Source organism: Salvelinus alpinus, chromosome 33, assembly GCF_045679555.1.
Source record: "Salvelinus alpinus chromosome 33, SLU_Salpinus.1, whole genome shotgun sequence".
Taxonomy (NCBI): Eukaryota; Metazoa; Chordata; class Actinopteri; order Salmoniformes; family Salmonidae; genus Salvelinus; species Salvelinus alpinus.
The window spans coordinates 23,052,411-23,073,553 of NC_092118.1; the positions used below are offsets into that span (position 1 = coordinate 23,052,411).

Sequence of the window (21,143 nt, forward strand, 5' to 3'; positions counted from 1 at the left end):
AGAGCTCTAGGCTGAATTACAACCCTCTGGCTTCAGGGACTTCCTGTGTTTTACTCTGAGGGGTTTCTGGCCACTGCGCCAGCACATGTCATATAAAGATCCAGCCTGATCTCATCCCTCAGACTCTTTCACAGAGCACTTGCTCTCTACTTTCACATGACGTTTGAATTTACAGATATTGGTGTTGGTATTGTACTGTATATCGTGGCATGTTTCCTATGGAATAGTGCATGATGGCTGCTGCGAACCTCACAACTTACCAGAGACTCGGGAAGGTTTTCACACCTACCCCCGAGACCACGGGAGGGACACATTCTTCCTGAACAGGATGTTAATGAAAGAAAAACACTATGAATCCAAGGGCTTTTGGTAGACTTTGCGTGTGCACACGTGTGTGTGTGTGTGTGTGTGTGTCCGTGTCTGTGTCTGTGTTCCGAACGAGGGGAGTCTCATCAGCTATCCACCAATGCTGGAATGCGGCAGTAGTCATTGACGGATTATATGTAAATCAAAGGTCAAAGGTTGTATGTTTGTAGCCCCGGCCTGGTTAGCCACTTACAGAGCTCAGTTCAGAGGTTCAGAAGTCCAGGGGTTCAGGTGCAGGCTAGGGTGTGGAGCTGAGCAGAACCAAGCGAGTCTCCTCATTGGTGAATGAAAGTCTGCTCTCTTGACAGTGAACATATGAGGCCCAGCTCCAGCCTCAGCCCCTTGGGGCCTCCTGCCCTGCGTTGGCCCCTACTCCCACATTACCAGATAAATCTCACTCTCACCCTGGTGTCTTGGCGACGTTATCTCTCCAAAGCCACAGATGTTGAGGGATTAATGTGGTTCTATCCACAATCTCCTAGTCATTGGCTTGGTCCGGTTTTTCTTCAAGTCCTCTCAATAACTAACAGCTGCCACCTGATTCGAGATAGCGTTGGTCCTTGTTCCTGTTTGGCCAGTCGTGGCCTAAAGTAAAGGATGCTCAAGTATAGAACTCTACGAATTGTGCTTCTGTTTATAACGGTGATCATAACTGTTATTGATGTGTAATGAAGGTGATACTGCTAGACTGAAGTCCCAGATCTTCACAGGACCTGAGTAAGTAGCGGTTAGCAGTAGAGCTCCTCTCAGATGAGCCAGTCTTACCTGTACCCGGGCCTCAGTCAGGTCAGTCCGGAGGGCCAGCTGCTCGCGGGCGTACACATCTGGGTAGTGGGTCTTCTGGAAGACCTTCTCCAGCTCCTCCAGTTGGTAGCTGGTGAAGGTGGTGCGGTTACGCCTCTTCTTGCCCTTGTTGCTCTCACCCTCGCCCTTGTCCATGGGGCTGGCCATGTCCGAGCCCGGTCGGTCCGAGGGGCCCTTCACGCCTTGATCCTTCACACTCAGGTAGCTGCCGTCCATCCCAGAGAGGTCAGAGTTCGGGGTCAGGTCAGAGTCTGTCAGTCCTGAGCTGTCTTTACCTGGAGAGAGGGTGAGAGAAGGAAGGTGTTAGAACACAATATATCTCGTACTGTGCTCAATTATTATGGATGTGGTTATTATTGACACCCTATGTTTTGGGACTGATGTGCAACAGAAAACTCATTTAGACTGTGTTTACAGTATTATATAGCACTAGCACAAGGATTAAATGACTCTTGCAGCATGTTGTTCTTTGAAAGCTCCCTGGACAGCTGGTTCCAGGTCTGGACTCTGGTTCATGGTGTGGTTAGGAGTGTATGTGTAAGCTGTGTGACTCCCAGAACACTCCCTCCATACCGCTGCTCATAAATCATAGAAACAGACACCCTGGCAGGCAGTAATTGCAAAATAATAGAAAATTACAGGTTTTCACGTCTCTCTCGCTCTCTCTCTCTCTCTCTCAGTATGGTTGGGGTTGGAGTCAGGTCTTACGCTGGGGGAACTCAGGTCTTTAACGCAGACACGTGGGCCGGGTGTGGTCTGTGGTGCGGCTGCAAGCTGAAGCTCACTTAGTAACACGACCAAACTAACCCGGCAACAAGAGTGTCAGTGGCAATTTGCTGGACGGTAATTTGTAGCGAGGGGAAACACACACAGCAGCCTAGCCGTGAAACCTCAGTCAGCCTACTGATCATACATTCCCATGATGCTGTTTGTGCCAGTGTACCGTTCGTTCATTATTCCACTACAGTGCCAATCCTCTATGCCCTTACTGCCCTCCCTGCCTGTGGATCATTAAACTCTCTCCATTACGGCTTCTATTAAGGGGTTTGTTTAGGGTCCTGGGAAGGCAATGTGTTGTCATACTCACTCACATGAACTGCAAACCCTCCCTCTTGGGCTCTAGGCTGTTCAAGGGGGTATAGAATATGGTTTGGGGTCCAAGCCAAACCTCACATCTGCTTCTCAACCCCTCTGCTTGGTGACGTCCCCTCTGGCTCGGTCTAGTGGTGAGTCCAGGCACTACGCTCCCCTCTGTTTAGCTTAGCTCTAAGAGACAGGGAGTTATTTTAGGGAGCCCAGGGTTGGGATGTGCTCATTTCTTATCTGAGGCTGGGGTAAAGCCTTGTCAAGTTAGAGCCAGGGGGTGTAGGTGTGCATGTGAGCTTCTGGTGTGCGTACTGCTTTCAACACAGCAGGGCAGCATGCCCTCCGGCCCTCCACACAGAGCCTTGTTGGGTAATGTGCTGCAAGGTGAGGGGACCTGATAGCTCATCTGATGATACACACACCCTCGGTCCCCCGCCCTACACACCTTTCAAGGACTTGGGTAAAGGGAGCCGCATAACAGTCAATGACACCATGAGAAATAGAAGCCTTGTGCTGTAGGATTTGTTTACTCCAGGGGCCACACTTAGGGAAAGCCTCTCTTCCTACCATAATATTGTAATTAAGTTGTTCACTTATACCAATCACTGTTGCACTGTTATGTTTCACCCGTCTGATTCTCAAAACCTCCAACTCTCATTCTGTCTGTTATTGTCATACTATAAGTTAGAGCTTTTCCCTCAGAGTTGGATATGAGGAAAAAGATTACTCCTGGTGTTGGTAAATAATTGTGAGGGTCTGATTTGAGCCGTCTCAGCAGCATGCTCACTCTCTCTGGCTGTGTCAGTTTGCCTTCTCCAGGCTGCTGCCAAGCACCCTGGTCACTGTGGACTGTCAGGCAGGCAGGCAGCATCGACAGGGGCCCGGGCCCTGGCCAGGGGTATAATGGCTCCCACATTGCCTGATGCCTGCCCAGGACTGACACATCCTGTTAAGCCTGAGACGAGCGAGCTCAACGCATTTACCAAAACGTAATCATTTCTAGTTATTCCCTCATCATATGCCCTGCACCGATGGTCTCAACAAGGCAAGGCTGTCAGGCTGCTTGAAATCAAGGGCTCTCTGCAGCTGATCAAAGACCCTTGTTTATGCCCTGTGTCATTGATGGTTTTTGGCAGGGGCAGGGTACTGTGACAATCTCCCGCTTGTTATCCGTTCGCTGGGCCGTGGCTGCGAGGCAAGGCATTCTCCACTGCCCAAGGTGAACAGCAGTGGGCCCTTCCGGGGGCTGGGTCATATGGATGAGGAACATGAGAAAGTCTTACTGCAAATAATGTCAGTCAAGATACCCATGCAGTGGAGGGAGCCCTGAGTGAACACAGCCATTAAAGGCTAATGTTGAATTGTTTCTTCCTGTTAACAGAGTTGGGTTAGTAAAAGACGGATAGAAGGAGATATGCCTGTAGCAAGAAGCCCACTGAGAGTAATTGGCATGGAGAGGTCCTTCTGAAATCGCAGAGGCAATATTTTCTCCAACTCTCCTATGGAGGTAAAGAGCTTATCAGTCATCACTAAAAGTAGTCATCACTAAAGTATTTCAGAAATACAGTATCATCAAATCAAATCAAATTGTATTTGTCACATACACATGTTTAGCAGATGTTATTGCGGATCTAGCGAAATGCTTGTGTTTCTAGCTCCAACAGTGCAGTAATATCTAACAATTCACAATACACACAATACACACAATACACACAATACACACAACCTAAAAGTAAAAGAATGGAATTAAGGAATGTATGAATATTAGGATGAGCAATGTCAGAGTGGCATTCCTCACTACATTTCATGATCACTGATTGGCCAGGCAGACATTTCCAATTAGCATCATGGTGGATTTTCCTGAAGATAACTGATACTCAGACACTTTCACCTTAGCTGATCGGATTACACAATCATATTTTGGCTTAGTGAAAGTATGATATGTTATATACTGTTTAAAGGAAAGACACACGTCTCTATGCCAGGATATGTTCTGACATGCTGCTGTAATTTATCAGTGGTTACAACCCCCCTCTCATTTTCACCTTTTACCTGTTATACAGACCTAGATCTCAGCATCCCTGATACAACACTTGGAAGCAAGCAGACAATAAACTCCTCAGTCCCTTCTGCTAAAACCTCATAGCATGCGTGTTTCCCATTTAGAGGAATCTGCTCTACAGCAGTGTTCACAGATTTTTTTCATTTTTTACTTTGGATCCAAGATTCCACATCAGTTCCAATTACAGTTCTCTGACGGAGAGAGGCGCGTCTGGAGCCCATTGTTCTTTGTCTGCCCCAACCCTGTTAGGGATCTGACATACCAAGTCTACAGTGACTGTACAACTGCTGTGATCTAAAATTGAAATAGCTTCCCTGTTCCTTTCCAGTATTATAACTGCTGTCTTATGCTATTTGTATGTTTGTTTAAAGTAAGAAATAATGAGATGTGATACAGAACTGTGGCTGTGTCCAAGTACAAGGTAGTTCAGAACTGAAATCTTCATATTATTCTTTACACTGTCAAGGAAACAGAATACTCTACTAAATCAGTCCAGATCTGACCAAGCTGAAACCAAGAGGGTCTGAAAGCAGAGTTCATCAGTGGGTGAGAGAGAAGATGGGTGAGGTTAAACCAGAGAACTAATTGGCAGTTTAACCCTAATAGTATTCACACCTGCCTGCAGAGCAACACAGGGTCTTGTAAACCCATTTTAATAGCGTCTACATTTCCCCACAAAAAAATGTCTTCAAACGTAATTTTATATTTTGCACTCTAAGTCTTTTAAAAAGTTGTGTCCACAGAAAATGTCAAAATAAGAAAAAAGATGCTTACGTTAGAGTAATAGATATGATCATCATAGCAGCTTTGCTATGAGGGGTAAATTACTATAGTTCCTGCCCTTGGATATCCGTGCTGGACCCCTTAAAGTTAGCAAGGGTCAGACCTTCACTGGGGACAGACGTTAAGTCGCTGTCAAAAACGAGAGGGGAACATCAAAGTGTAATTTAACTGGCAGTAAAGCGACAGGGCGCCTCCCCAGCCTCTTTATTGAAAAGGACGGCTAGGGTCAGCTCACAGCATTTAAAAGAAACACTATGAATTAGACACCCTGCGGTGACTGAGAGCGATTAATGGTAAAATATTCCAAAACCCAAAGAAATATCCCTAAATATTAGAAAACATAAATAAAAGTGATTAAGTGTGTGTAGTCTAGGCTTGATAGATCCCTGTTTTGACTGGACCCAGGGTGCAGAGGAAATTTGTGTAAGCTGTTTTCTCTGCTAAGCGTTTATTTGTAACTCTAATTTGGTTTGTTTTCCCTTCTTAAAATATGGATTGAATCATAATGGGAAGCTTTGTGCTCTGAAGTCCCGCCATCTCTGTGAAGTCCTCTCTTCCGGCCCGTTCCGCTGGCTGTGAGGCTGTTACATACAGACACACTAACTAACACAGGTAGTGGATGGAGAGACTGACTGGTGTGTTGAGATGTAAACTTTGTCATGCCTACATCATGACAAATGAAAAGTGATGTGAGAGACATTGATCCATTTTATTGCAGCCTGTGAGTGTGTCACCACAAGGCATTAGCATGGGGAGAGCCTTATTAGCAAGCCCTCTGCCTACACGGCCATTTGCAAAACCAGAGCTAATCGCCTACCCAAAGGCAGATGGAGTCGAGTCTCAGCAGTTCATATAAACCAGTCCTTCTTAAACGATCTTGTTCCTGGTCAGGAGCACCATGACACCACTACGAATAGCACCGCAGTATGAGTAGGCTATGGTGTCAATTGCAGTCATTGAAACAGTTCAAGGTTAGCCTAAGTTGGTGCTCACTAGGCCCATGCCTTTCTCATATCCCTGCTGCCCTCTCATATGCCTGACGCCGTAAACAAAACCTCAGCTAACGGATGAAACAGTTCCATAAGTACTTCTCTGACTAGCTTATAGCTACGGTAGTTTGGGAGCATCTGATAGGTAAGCGTCCACTTTGAAGTCAAACAGTGAGAGGGATGATTCATCCCATCAGGCTGCTGTGAAGTGCACACGCTGCGCCAAAAAACAACTGCTATGGGAGCGTATCCATAAAGCCTGAGACACTGATAAATCACCCCTCTCTCTTCAAGGTTCTTCATCTGTCTGAGAGTCTCTCTCAGGCCCCAGAGCATGGCAGGATCTCCACTAGCCTGGGACTGGGCTAGGGTCTACTCTGTGCCTTTTCCACAGTTTGGCTAGCTCTAAAACAAGGTCAAGACAGTGTTAGACAATTACACATAAGATGAAGGAACAAAGCTCTATTTGTCTTTCTGAAACCAACTTATTAGCATATCTGGAAACACTTTCCCCTGCTCTTATACCCATGTAAATACACAGTAATAACTGTAACAACACTGTAAGTTGTGTTGGAGATATAATACCCAGTGTAATGCAAAGTTCATGTAAAATAATATTTGACTGCGTACGCTGTGGTTTTAACCAGTACTGTACTGAAATGACTAAAAGAAAGAAAGCCTTCATGTTCCAATAGATTTGAGGTTATTTGAATGAATGCAGAGGGAGACCCCTTGAGAGGGGAAGGCTTCTTAATGTGAGATCCTCTCAGTTTATCTAACAGTTGACGTTATGTTCCCTCCTCCTTTCCCAGTGAGGTCTGAATCTCTCGGGTGATGTTAAAAACCACAATGAAGCAAACATCCATTTTACGAGTGCACGGGAATGCCATAATAAAAGACAGGTTGGTCACTGTCCTCTTAGCATAATGTGGATTCCACTTCTGACAATAGCATTGTTATACGGAAGTAAATACAATGTGGAAAGAGCACTAGATTGTCCTTCGTGGTCCAAATTGATAATCACTTGTAACTAAGCAAAAATTATCATCTGCTTGTGAAATAATATATAATTTCATCTAGGCTTCTTAAAATGATTTACATCAGCTCCCATGTGAACTTACATAGTACTCTGTCATTAGGAAACACCATGTGAAATAATGTGATTCAATGGGTAGTTTATAGAAAAAAGCAACATGCTTATAATTTCAGTTCTTGTAATGGGTGCCACTGTCCAGGCCAATGGACATGCTAACTTTTTACTGTACTATAACGTCTGAGAAAATGTATACGCAGTAGGTGATATTACAGACTCTAATCTTCTGAGATATTCTATGTGCTGGACGTCTGATCAGTAAGCATCTTCTGAGGGCCTCAACTATGGGGGGTTTAGTTACACAGCAGAGGATCTGACTGCCGGGCTGAGAGAAGGCCTGGAGTACGAGGTTCAATGTAGCCCTGTCGCACTCCAGCCGGCAGATTGAGCTTAATGTAAATTGCTGTGCCAAAATACGAGTTAACTGGTAAAATGATCCTAGGTCCTTGTCACCTCTAGTCATGTCAGCAACCTGCTGAAGTGTGTCCTGGTTCTCCAGGCTTCGCAGCACTTCCATGGCTGGTTTCTATTACCCGCTGCTCATATCAATCAGCACAGACGGACAGAAAGAAAGGCTCAAATGGTTGTGCTGTACTAAAGACGGTAGAGAGAGAAAGGGCAGCAGATGGGGTGTTGGTGGCTTCAGTCTAGATTGAAAGGATCTCACAGGACAGTTTATTCACACCTCCTATATCCTCCCTCTCTTTGAGTGAAAACACGATATTGTAACCACAACTATATACCAAATGCTTGTAATGTCACAACAAAGGAGCTTCCTCTCTCCGTTTATAGCTCACGAATAGTTCATTGGAAAAGCACTTGGAATGTTAAAGTAAGTAGTGATCTTGACTACAATTGTTGCGAAAACATAATGTACGTTTCTGTTTGGATTCTTTTGGGTTTTAGATCAATTCTCTCTGAAGAATTTTGGGGTACAGCTCTTCTAAAAAGGTCAGTCATAGTTAAAGGTCTCTGTATCTTGTCCTCAGGGAAGATGGTCAAGCACCATAAGAGGAAAACTCCTGTTGCTTCAAGAAAAATATAAAGAGATTGATGTTCCTAGTTTGGAGGTTACGTTGTCAGTGAGTACTCTGACCCCTCTTGACACGGCAGAGAAGCCAAGGATAGCTATCTCTGACAATGTGCATTGTTTGTGTGTGTCAAACCAAGTCAAGAAACGATCTATTATTCCATCTTATTCTATTCTACTATATATTTTAATGTAAAAAAACACAATCCCCCAATGTAAAGGCCACCTGTTGTCAGATTTTATCAGGTTGAATTTTGTCCACTCTCCCTGAGATGTTTAGAGCCAGGCCCTAAATATCCTACTACCTGGAGGAGAGGAGTGGTTAATGGAGCCTGGAGTCCAGTGGAGTCTACAAGCTTTTATCACTGCATGTAGACCCGGCTAGGAAAGGGACTGCTCTCCCCTACTGCTAATGCACAGACCTTGTATATGTTGTCCCTGAAGTAGCATACTGTTGGTCCAGGGCTGCTGGACCTGAGAGAACCTCAATGTAACTGGACTGATGGGCCGTAGAAAGTGTCCCATTGTTTCATCTTAAGAGGTTTGAATGGAGGAATGGTTGAAACCATGCCATTTGTTACCCTATACTGTTTTGGAGCAACAGTTTTTACTATAATTCAATTGTGGAATAAGAAACCTGTAGGAAAATCTAAAGGGTTCAAGCTGTCATTTACAATTTGGTTGACGAAACATTACATTTCACTTTGCCTCATTTCTTAGTTGCAGGTACAAAGTATTTGTTTCCTTCCTCTTACAGTACGTAAAGATGTGCAAGCACAGTACAGAATGTTAACATCCACAAAATCATTCCCTGATCCTTTCAGTCTCTTGCGACCCACCCCATAACCAAATATTGTATTGGGGACATGTTGTGTATTTTTGTGCGGCACTTGTTTAGCAAGGTTACACAATCCAGTCACCTCTTGGACACGCAAGGACGGCCTGTGGTTACGAGGGGCTGGCCTTTGAAAGTATGAAAATAACTGGGGGAAGTGCTGATGTACATCTGAGTCACATTAATGGTGGAGGTCTCCTGTAGTGCTGAGACTTTCCTGCCTGCTCTTTAATGTTCGCTCTGTCTGAGGAGTCAGTCATACCTGTTGCCAGGCAAGGCTGCTGTAAGGGTGACGTCCACTGTAAAAACGTGCATGGTCTACCCAGCCAGGGTCCTGTGATACCATAGAACAGGGTTTCTCAAACTTGGTCCTGGGCCTCCCCTGGGAGCACGTTTTGTTTTTTTGTACTAGCACTACACAGCTGATTCAAATAACCAAAGCTTTATGATGACTTGGTTATTTAAATCAACTGTGTAGTGCTAGGACAAAAAACTAAACAGGCTCCCAGAGGGGGGGGGGGGGGGCTAGGACCAAGTTTGGGAAACCCTGCTATAGAACATCACATTTTACTGGGCCCTTTGTTTTGAAAGGTCATATAACAATATTGAGTGGTCTTATCATGGAAAGAAAATAGTCTTATATTGTTGAATTCGAATGTGTCATCCGTTGTAAAATATTAGACATGTCCTTTGGTGTAAACTTTCTTTTTTAGTGGCTCACGTATTGCTTTAATAAGATATATTAGGAAGGCATCATAAGGCTAAGTATTATTTATAGCGGTTTGTTTGAGATTAACAGCAGAAATCATTTTCTTTACATCTACCGAGTGTGTGACATTATGTAGACCCCAGGCCACCGGCAAGTTCAGCTGAACGCAAAAAGAAACAAACTCCCTTGAAATCTCCCGAAAACAGCGCTGGTATTATGTTCAAAGGTCCCCGCGGTGTCTAGTGGGAAATATTGTAAAGACTGTGACTCCAGGAATTTCAGCCTACCTGCTTAAGCCTGATTGAAGTAATAACTCACGAAGTCTCCGTTGAATTTCCTGCCATGACTTATACCTGTGGTCGAAACCAATAAGGCTTCCTATACCAGGTTTAGGGTCTTTAAAACGTGACCCTAAGTAAGATCTCGTGATTGACTATGTGATCTGGTAGGTTTATAGAACATCAAAACTCTTCCCCGGACACTAACGCATTCCATTACAAATATGACCCCGAGTTGATAGGAAAGCGTGACAATGTGTTTGATTTTTTAGTATAGGTCTATGTGATTCAAACGCACTTTCACATCGATCATTCAAATTTCAGCCCGTGTCTATACGTTTTCATTAGTTGACTTTGTATATGCCGAGCGTAATCTTTTACAGATTTATGTGCTGGCCTGATCTTTTCAGCGCTATATTACGCACGCCTCTCCTGTGAGTCATTACGTACCAAATGTTAAGCAAGGCCGTAACACAGGATTGGAAATGAAATATGTGAAAAAGGGAATATTATGTTTAATTTGAATAACTTGTAGCCTTAATGTTATAGGCATACCACGTTTGGGTTCAAATTTGGATCAGAGTATTTACTCATTTATTTCAGGTGAATATTTTCTTGTTCAGAATGATCTAAATTTTAGAAGCTATATAATGACTATATAATAGGCAACTTGTCGCTTTTTGAATAATAAAGATGTGCATACGGTAAATGACTTCTGATTCATCATAATATGCTCATAAACTATTGTTTAGCTATTATTAATATTATTGTTATTATTATTATTATTATTATCAGTAGTAGTAGTCGTATTCCCATAGATTCCCAGCAGTGATCGATCAGTCGCATACTCTTGACAAAGCAAGTGTCTGGTGTTCGTGTGTTGTTGTCTAAAGTTATTTGATTAAACCAAAGAGATTCGATAACATCTGCACAGCAGACCATCATTAAATCTTATATTGATGGCTATGCTATGTTACGTCACCCGTTTAAACTAATTATGTAGCGAGGAAAGACTGATTGGTTTATGTGCTTTCATTAAGGTTTACATAAATCCTATTCTGGCACGTTAGTGGCATGTTTTCAGTGCCCAGCCCTCCTCCGTAACTCAGCTGTAAATACTTAATTATGTAATAATAATATTATTACTGTTATGATGATGATGATGACGATGATGACGATGATGATGATGATAGTCTAGTCATCAACAATAATATCATCTTTATCCTCATTAATATCACCCTGATCCTCAGCATGGTAGCCATTAGCCAATAGTAAGAACAGCATGGCAAAGTTTAACTAAAGTTTCTTCATGTGCACTTTTTCTCACGTTGGCCCGCTAGACCAGACAATTGATCAATGTCTTCTCTTTGACAGGAGTGATTCAGTGCTTTCGCTTTTATATTGATATCTCAACTCGTTATATCCTCTTTGGTTGTGTCCCCGTTTTTTTATTTTCACGAAGGACAGAACTCCTGTCGTTTTCACTAGATATTCATTAGAATATCTGTAATAGTGAATCGTTACCAGGTTTGGTGAAGCCTGTACTTTCGTTTAATCGAAAGTCAGTATATTGATGAAAATGGTTAACTATTCTAATTTAATTCTATAATTTCAGTAATCTGGCATTTGATTTTAATTTGGATGTTGTTTGTGTTAGCAGCACTGTCCAGTGTCCATACGTTCACTGTGCATGCATCTTTAGTGTCGGTTTAGTTTTTCTATTTATTGATACGGAAAAACGGGAAACGGATGTTATTGTTATGTTATAAGTCAGATGTAATGGGTATTACATTTAAATGTTCTACATTACACAGATTAATGGAAAAATACTTCAGTTTCCCTCACAGAGCGTTTGGTTGATTTTCGAGCATGATTAATTAAGGATTATTGAAATTGGTGATTTTTACTTATTCTTGCGCTACATTAAAGTTAATGTTACCTATAGCGTTCAATAAACTATCATGTGGTTCGATCAATGTCTATGCGCTCTTACCTTTCGTAATAAAACATTTGAAGAATGTGCGTTTAAATTAAGGAACGTTGGACATTTTTGATCTAAATGTAGCCTAAACCTGAGACAGAATTGGGCCAAATTGAATGAACATGTTTTAGAAATTAGCTAACTACTCAAACATTAATAGCAATTGGTTTATTGAGACTTCGAAACGTGAGACTGACATAATTATTTGGCAGAAAGTCTAAGGCATATTTTGCCTCTATTATAATTTTAGCACTGCTTTAGTCTTGTTTAAGTAAACCATTTTCTTGAGGGTTCATGGCCTACGTATCGAATATCATCTGGCTTCGGTCACTGACTTCTCAACCGAAAACAACAAATGAATCACGTTTGAAATTTGTAATAACTCCTAAAAAAATTCTTAGCACTTGTAGCCACTCTCCTGAGAGAGGATCCATAAAGCTTTTACCGCAGTATTTGCTGCTTCCCTCCAGTTGATCATCTGAGAAGCCGCTGTATGTCCGTGGGTTTTCATCTCACCCACAAGCTGCTCGCAGATGGTTAGAGAAAGCGATGGATTCTGCGGTATTTGTGTCAAATTTATAGCATGGGCGGATTCTTCCTGCGCTCAAGATGTGCCCTTTGCTAGACCTCTGCAGAATATCTTCAACATGAAGATATAGTTCGGTAAATCAGTAGAGGGTATTATTTCTTATTAAGAATTAAGAATTGCATGTAGGTATTTTACACATTACATATTAATTTAATGCATCGCAACTGTGGGTTTCCAGTTGCAAAGTTAAAGGTTTTATTTCATTGTAAAATAAACAAATATTGTTTAAGAACTTGTGATCCGTTATATTTTATTGTATGGCCATACAAACATCTATAAGGTCACCAATACCCAAGTCACGATAACGCAACGTTTCTGCAGAGTGCACATAGGCTATTGTAGGCTAGAGGCCTTTACAGTGTTATTTTGTCAGTTCAAAAAATCAGGCTGTTTTAGTCACCAACTTCAATTCACCATAGGCTATCAGTTTGGGCAATATTTTCTATAAGAATCGGATTATCTTTACCTTGATATCATATAGGTGCCGAAACGTGTGTGTGTGTGAGTGGGTGTGGTGTGTGTATGTGTATGTTGTGTATGTCATCGATGGATTCTTAACATTTGCAAACTCCCTCAACATCTTTTGCTCGTGAGACAATATTGAGTATGTAGCCTATAGATTTAAAGAGACTAGGGATAATAATATTGGTCCGCTGATAAACTATTTCCCATATTAAAGTAAATTCAACGCTCGGTAATTTTTCATGCTTGAAAACGTGTTAATTCAATTGTCCGATTCAGATTCAATATTAAGGATTGTAATGCAGATTATCGCATTAAATATAGCCTAATTTAATTCAATCGTCAAAGGGAAAACGTGATAGTCCGGAAGGTTATGCCTCTTCGTAATTGTGTTACAGGGGATAGTTGTGGCCGTAATACTGGTAGTAAGTTGTGAAGTCCATCACATTGAGTTTGTAAAGACTCATGCATTGACAAAAGTTCATATGCGATTAGTGATATTATCCTAACACCCGGAATGATAGCAGACGTGATTACTTCACCCATTTATTTGATTTTATCGTCGGTTCTGATTATTGGAAGGAATTTCTCAACGTACAGGAACCTGTTTACGAGGCATGTGGAGACATGCATAACGTTCCCAACTTAAAGAAGAAAATACGCAAAACATCCCTCATAATTGGGGGCATAGTCAGTCAAGTGAACAGATATTTACACCGAGCAGTGTATACAGAACACAAGCACACTTTCGGTTGTCATTTGATATGGTTTTTCCATAAGAGTAAACAATACGGGACACGGGAAATCTCCGTTCGTTCGAAGCAGAACTGTGGTTTTACTCACCATAGCAGGGAATGAGCGCTCCGTTGTGTCCGCTTTCTTGGTGCAGTTTGCCTCCTTCCGGGGGGGTTTTGCAAGAAGACCTCTGCATGAAGAGGTGGTATTTGTTAAAGGTGCCTTCCCCAGCGGTGGCATCCAATGACTGACACTCCTGTTGGAATGGGCTCCGAGACTTTTCTCCGTAAGCCTGACCTTTGTTTGGCAGGAAAGTGGGGCTGTATTTGGTGTCACTCGCTTGGAATGTCCTAAACGGGTTCGTCGGATGATCCCTACCTTGCGGTGGAGAGGGGCTATAATATGAATCCATGGATGTCATATCGCAGTATGAGACGCACGTCTCGGCGTTCATGCCTAAAAAAAGTTACTGTGAGAAAAAGACGACCAAACTTTTTTCTTTCTTTCCGTTTTGGAAAGGGAAGCAAACAGATACCCTCACTCTCTCTCCCTCTTCCACATACGGATGAACACACACATACACACTGTCACGCACACACACATACACTGGCGCGGCAGCTGTGTTTGGTTATAAAACGATTCAGATGTTTTCCAGGAACCACTCGCTGACCAAAAGCTAAAAACTCCCCTTAAGGTTTAGAGGAGTAACAAAAATGCGTCTTTCTTCAGAAGATGCAACCCAGATCTCCCCGATATACACTAGAGCTGTGCGGACTTCAAGTCAAGACATCTCCGGAGTGATTATGTTGATAAAATGAATGGGTGATGTCAGACCTTTCCTCAGAAGAAAAACCATTTTTTTTTTAAATATGTGGGGGGACTTAACACATGACATTAATGTAATTAGGGTATGAATATATAACTAATTGTAAGTGAAGGGCAACAGCGAGAGCGCAATTTTATGGTTGATTCGTAATGGTTCGTCAAGAGGGGACTTCTTCTAGACAACTGGGATCTCGACACATACAGGACAATATTGCCTATCTATTTTTCATGTGTATTGTGTGATTTGTGACACGTATTTCTATTTATTTGTTTCAGAGGGGGAGGGGGGTTATGTGTTTTAAGCAGAATTACATTTTATTTTTCTGGAAACCATATCACTCAGAAAATATTTTCTATCGTTAAAGATGAGTTAGCCTATATTCAGAATATCTACAACTTTATCCTTATATCCCGTTGATCTAAGTTTTTTTGACTTTTTGAAATGAATATTTTTCCTCATGTCATCAACTGATTGATGATCAATCACATTGCACTTATAATTTATCCCCGTGTCAAACCCTTCGCCTCTTGATGTGATTAATTTGATGTGAATGATATATTGTACGTTCTTAATAGCATTTAATATCGCCGGGTTCAAGCTTTAATGCTAATTATTTAACTTAAGCCTATAGCACGGGTTCCTCAATTAGACACGTTTGCAAAGGTTGAATGGGTCCCGTCGATAAATGAACCACACTGATATAACCACGTCTAATTCAACAAAATCATACTATGTGGGCCTAAAGGCTTATGGGCTCAAAATTATTATCTAATCATTTCAGTGAAATTAGTCCAATATGTATTAATAATTGGAGATATTTCTATATTACAACGATTATTGCAAACTCAGCAACAAGCACATCACTGAAATGTGAAAACGTAGTGGTAGGAGTCATCGTGTCTTCTATTGCCACTTACTTCAATATTTTAATTACAGATTAGGACTATGTTAATGAGCTCGTGGGACTTTGGAACATTTATTTGTCACATGCAGGAAAAAAACATATTTTTCTCCTTGAGTTACTTTTTCATTGATATCTCCAATTTTGTGGGATATTGCTCAGCAAATTAAATATTTTAATCGAATTGGTGAAGAACATGCTTGGCTACTATAGTCACTGTATTTAGACTTGAACATATGGCTATTAGGCTACAATCTTATTACAGGGAGTTGCTGTGTGAAAAATATTCCGCGTAAAATATCTCTGCAACAACATGGTTCTTTGATCACTGAATGTTCACGGTGTAGTTCATGGGTAATGAGCTTGGAAACGAGACTGACACCCTCCTAAAACCTACAAGTGGTGATGACAGGGTAGTGGGACATTAGTAGGCTACATTAAAATGTGATGTCATCAATTAAGCAAATTTAGCACAATCTCACACTCATAGTTTATGTAAAAATCTTGCATGAGTGGGCTGAAATCGAGTCAAACTTGTAATTAGGATGAATGTCTAATTTAATGTTTAATTAAGTGTATCAAACGCAATATTAAAAACATAATTAGCCTACTATGAAACGTTTCCCAAAAACGTAGCAAAGGCCTAGTCAAAGGTAGTCTCCATCGTGTGCCTTTTGCTATAGATCACTTTCAGACGACAGTAAAGGCCTACATGCTTTTTAGATGCTACAAAACGAATGTTCATTAAAAAAATAATGTGGCGATAGAAATGTAATGTGGCGATAGAAATGTCCATTAACGCTATTGGACATGGCTACATGGTGATATTACAGGAAACGGACTTGAGCATTCAAGCACTTAAATAATTCATTGGTATTATTTACTACCCAGGGAAACGTAATCAACCCAGCATAACGAAGTTCAATACAGGCTGCATTAAAGTGGCCTTGTTAATTTAACCACACGCTATAGTACACTTTAGGCCTACACGGTGTGCAGTTTTATCTATGCAGTTCGTGGTGATTGGTTTGGTGATTCCTTTGATTGTTAAGTTAAATTGAAAATTATAATCGTAAATTAGGCTACATGGTTTAGTTAGTCTTTATATTAGTCTTTATATATTTCCCTTTAGCGCAAGCTTAAGCCAATCTTACCTGTTAGATTGGCCTAGAGATAGCCTTTTCTCCTTTACTGTCAACAGTAAAACACCAAGGCAAGGACGCTATAAAACAGGGTTATCCAAAGCCGCATTCCATATTAAATTAAATAGAGCACATCTCCACATTGGTGCTCATTTGCGGACTTTCTTCCCCAGTACTTCCGGTATCAGAGAACTTGTGTAAAACTCACGGGTGATTATATTTTCCACCATCGAACCAATGAATATATTCACCATTTGTTTCCACGGGATGCACACACCTCAGATATGTTGTTGTCATTTAAACCCAAAACCAATCAATCAAAATAATTCATTAAAGCATTATAAGTATTATTATAAGCCTATTATTATTATTATTATTGCTCCAAATTGCTTCCAACTTTTTTCTGTCATGCATCATTCATTGAAATATTAGATGAGAAGCATTCATTATATTAATTTAGTAGGACTCACAAATTACATAAACGAATGAATAGGATATTTCAGTGGACTTTGGAAATGTGGAGGCCCACTAAAATGTTATATTGACTGATGTAGATAACATTACGTTAATGTGAAATAAGCGCTTGATTAAACGCTCAGTCTCAAGGACAGATAAATTCGATTGATTTCACCCTAAAGCAGTGTGAATCAATTTAATTAAAAGTTCTTTTTCCAGACAGTGGTCATTCATATCAAAGAGATCAAACGCCACAATGTATTTAGATCTGGCTTTTTAAAATTATTTTACTTTCAAATTAATCGAATTTCCACAACGTATTTTTTGTTGTTGCTGTATATTTTATTTTAAATGATTTTCTTTTTCAATTTAGTACAAAACAAAAGCACACAAAAAAATAACAAAAAAACACAGCTGCCAGCCAGACATATGAAATGAAGCATTGCTTAAGCAAGACATGGGACAAGAATAGAGCAACAATGACAGATACAACAACAATAAGCGTTCCTAGTCAGTGTTCCCAGTCAGTCTCTGTCCAGACGGTCCAGAAACGGACCCGAAATCTGCTGGAGGAGAAAGTCCTGAAAAAACTAATATTTTTTCAAGGGGGGGTGGTGACTTCCATTTCCACAACGTCTTAACATAGATGTTTTGTATTTGTCACATCTGTGTCAAACACAAATTACTTTCACTTTGTTTGCCAGTTATTTACCAGTAACATAAAGCAATGATCCTAGATGTTTTGACGTGATATACAGCAATACAGGCTTTGTCGACTTTTCCGTTCAGCAACGTTTGTTTGTTCCATATTACTTGCTATATAAACTGCTATTAACTTAAATGAAATATTCTCAGCTCATCTGTCACTTATTTTCTCCGATGTTGGAGTTTTGTTAATATCCTATGATAACAGGTACTGGACATTGTGCCGTTCCTTATTAAAGGGTAAAGAAAAAAGACAAGGTAGCAAAAATACCACACCAGTGTGCAAGCTTGAATAATGTAGATTGATGATTTATATTATGTATTATGTAAGGCATCTGTCATGACAGACCGACGAAATGAGGAACATTGTATGCTTTAGTGAATGGTAAAGTGGAATATGTTGTCATGTTGTCTAAATGTGTGTTGCGTCAGTTATAGATGGGAACAGGATCAGGATGTTCCAGGGGCTGGTCAGTCCACCCTTAACCTCTACGGATGTGGTCCAGAAACCGGTCGCCCAACCTTAACCTGATGTGCCCAGCCTGTCTCCGACAGGTAGACATGGAGGGAGACATGATGTCACATTGTGTATTTGTTCTGCAGGCAGGCAGGCAGGGCAGGGGCCAGGTTGTGTTACAGGTCTGAGGCTGGTGCCCAGGGTGGTAGAAAGCAGCACTCTTGGCAGTAGAGGAATGTATATTCATGGCACACAGAGAGAACGTGTGGAGGACCCAACACCACAGCAGAATAAATGCAAACCAGCCATACTGAGCAATCACACACACACACACACACACACACACACACACACACACACACACACACACACACACACACACACACACACACACACACACACACACACACACACACACACACACACACACACACACACACACACACACACACACACACACATATACACGAACACACAGTATCTTACACACACGCATGCACACCCACACGTATGCGCTCACACACACACACACACGCACACACACATTTATATATGTATGTATATATATATATACATGTCAAATACGGCAATGCAGTAACAGCAGCACTTCGTTCCCAAGATTACATTTGAAGGCCATTTAGACAGCTGAAAAGGTGCCTCTATGTTTATGTATCGCTGTCTCTATACTTCAGTACTGTTTACGTTCAGCCAAGCCAGCAGCAAAAAGCCTTTGAGAAGTGAGGTACATAGGTTTGTGACAGTCAAATGGATTCAAATACCAGATTTTATGGGGGAAAATACAACCCAAGAAACCCTTTTACAATGTGAGTGAACCACTGTGTGTGTCCTACTCCGTCCCCTGACCCCTGCCAGAGGAACAGGTGTGTTTGGTAATGAAAGCCCATCAGGGCTTAAGAGGCTGAACACACACATCCTATACCCCAGCAATGATAGAAGGGTTAGTGATGACACCAGCTTCTGAATAACAGCTAGGAGAGCACAGTGGCTCCACAAAATGTCTCTAAGTAGGCTACAATGAGCGAAATATCTCTCTCTGCTTTTCGCTGTGGTTTTCAGAAGAGGCTGTGAATGACTAATACCTTCACCTAAACCAAATAATAAATGTTTATGTGGCTTGTGCCTGCTTTCCACACCCACAGCTGGATGCTGAATGCTGAGACTGCCTCTTCCCTCTCCTAGGGCAGGTATTAGATCAAGAAACGTTGATGATCCAACTAAGCAACTACAGATGTAGGATCTTAATTTGAGACAGTTTGCTACAGCAGGAAAATAATCCTGCAGCAACAGGAAATGTGAATTATTATGTGGATTATAATTCATTGACATTTTTGTAGTGGTTGATACATTTTTTGTAAGGGATTGTTTTTAATTTTAAATTTAACTAGGTAAGTCAGTTAAGAACAAATTCTTATTTACAATGACGGCCTACTCTGGCCAAACCCAGAAGAAACTGGGCCAATTGTGCGCCGCCCTATGGGACTCCCAATCACGGCCGGTTGTGACGGCAGCCTGGAATCGAACCAGGGTCTGTAGTGACGCCTCTAGCACTGAGATGCCGTGCCTTAGACCGCTGTGCCACTCGGGAGCCCCAAAAATCAAGCCTGAAATTTCAAAATGGAAATGACAAACTTCAGAAACCTTTTTAAACCTCAAATACACTACACATTGTAAATGTGCAGGAAGTGCAGGGAAGTTCTGCTGCAACAGAGTGATCAAATTAAGATCCTACATCGACACGGACTCCAGAATAGGTGTCACAATTTTCTGTACTTTTTCAATACCATGAGCTACTAATTAGGCTACTAGTTACAGGGTTACTACCAAAAGTGTCTTGTTTCACTTCTCTAAGCAGTAGTAAGCAGAAAATGGCACCCCCAAAAGTGTAATATAACTTTACAATACTGTCTAACATTTGGTTGACATTTTTTGCTACTTTCCTCTTTTGTCTATAGTGTACACAGTCCGCACTGTGCAAAATAGTATGTTGGCTACACTGTAGATAAAGATGGACTATATGTTGTATAATTCCATTGGCATATTCAGAGGGTGGTTCGTGTCCTGGCCACAAGCGTGATTCCTACTCTGTTTATTTCAGGGGTAAAGCGTCCCTAGTCTCACTTACTGTAATTGTTTTATTATAAAAAACATACGCCCTCCTTTGGTGCTGCAGCTTGGAATAGACACAGTACATAGAGGGAGAGGGGCTCCAGCTAGCGATTACACTCCTGACTATTGAAAAGCTATTAACGTGTCAGTTTTCTGGCAAAGCTATTAAAAGCTTCCCTTCGACCACAGGCCCACCTGCCTTGAATAAGGCTCCGTATTTATTGAGTGTGGCATTTTAATAAAATAGAATATATATATATATATACATCAAGAAAAGAAACACTTTCCACACCTTGGTATCACACTTGTTTTGTTTAATAGGAGAATTTTGATGCTTTTAATAACAAATGTTTTAGTGCTGTTTTTATAAGGTGTAACATTAGCCCAAAGTCATGTAGAAGTTATTACATCTTTGAATATGATCACTGTAAGTACACTTAAAACCTCAAACACTGTAATTATTTCATGAAAGTGTCATTATGTATATTTAAAAAAATTGAAAGAAGTGGATGATACGTGTTTTTAGTTGTAATATAATATATCTCATGCTGAGGAAACAGTTGTAAGCCATCATAACGTGTCGGGAGTAATGCAGAGCCTGTCAGTATATTTCAGTTTGATAGGAACGTCCCGCTATATGGATTGTACCTAGCTGATTATTTACAACATCATGTGTCTTATTTATTTAGCTGCTCTTGCAATTACAAACTCAGGTCCTCTTGGGTCA

The 21,143-nt window shown here is 41.2% G+C and overlaps 1 protein-coding gene across 1 annotated transcript in view; it reads right to left on the reverse strand.

Annotated features, from left to right (window-relative positions):
* The window catches only part of LOC139562784 (homeobox protein aristaless-like 4), a 21,311-nt gene extending 6,727 nt beyond the window's left edge, over positions 1 to 14,584 (reverse strand). The window contains exons 1-2 of the mRNA XM_071380820.1: positions 13,911 to 14,584; positions 1,132 to 1,445 (exon numbers count right to left, since the gene is read on the reverse strand). Coding sequence (XP_071236921.1) covers positions 1,132 to 1,445; positions 13,911 to 14,256 — 660 coding nt within the window. The 5' untranslated portion in view covers positions 14,257 to 14,584. The remainder of the gene's footprint in view (positions 1 to 1,131; positions 1,446 to 13,910) is intronic.
* Positions 14,585 to 21,143: the final 6,559 nt, after the last annotated feature.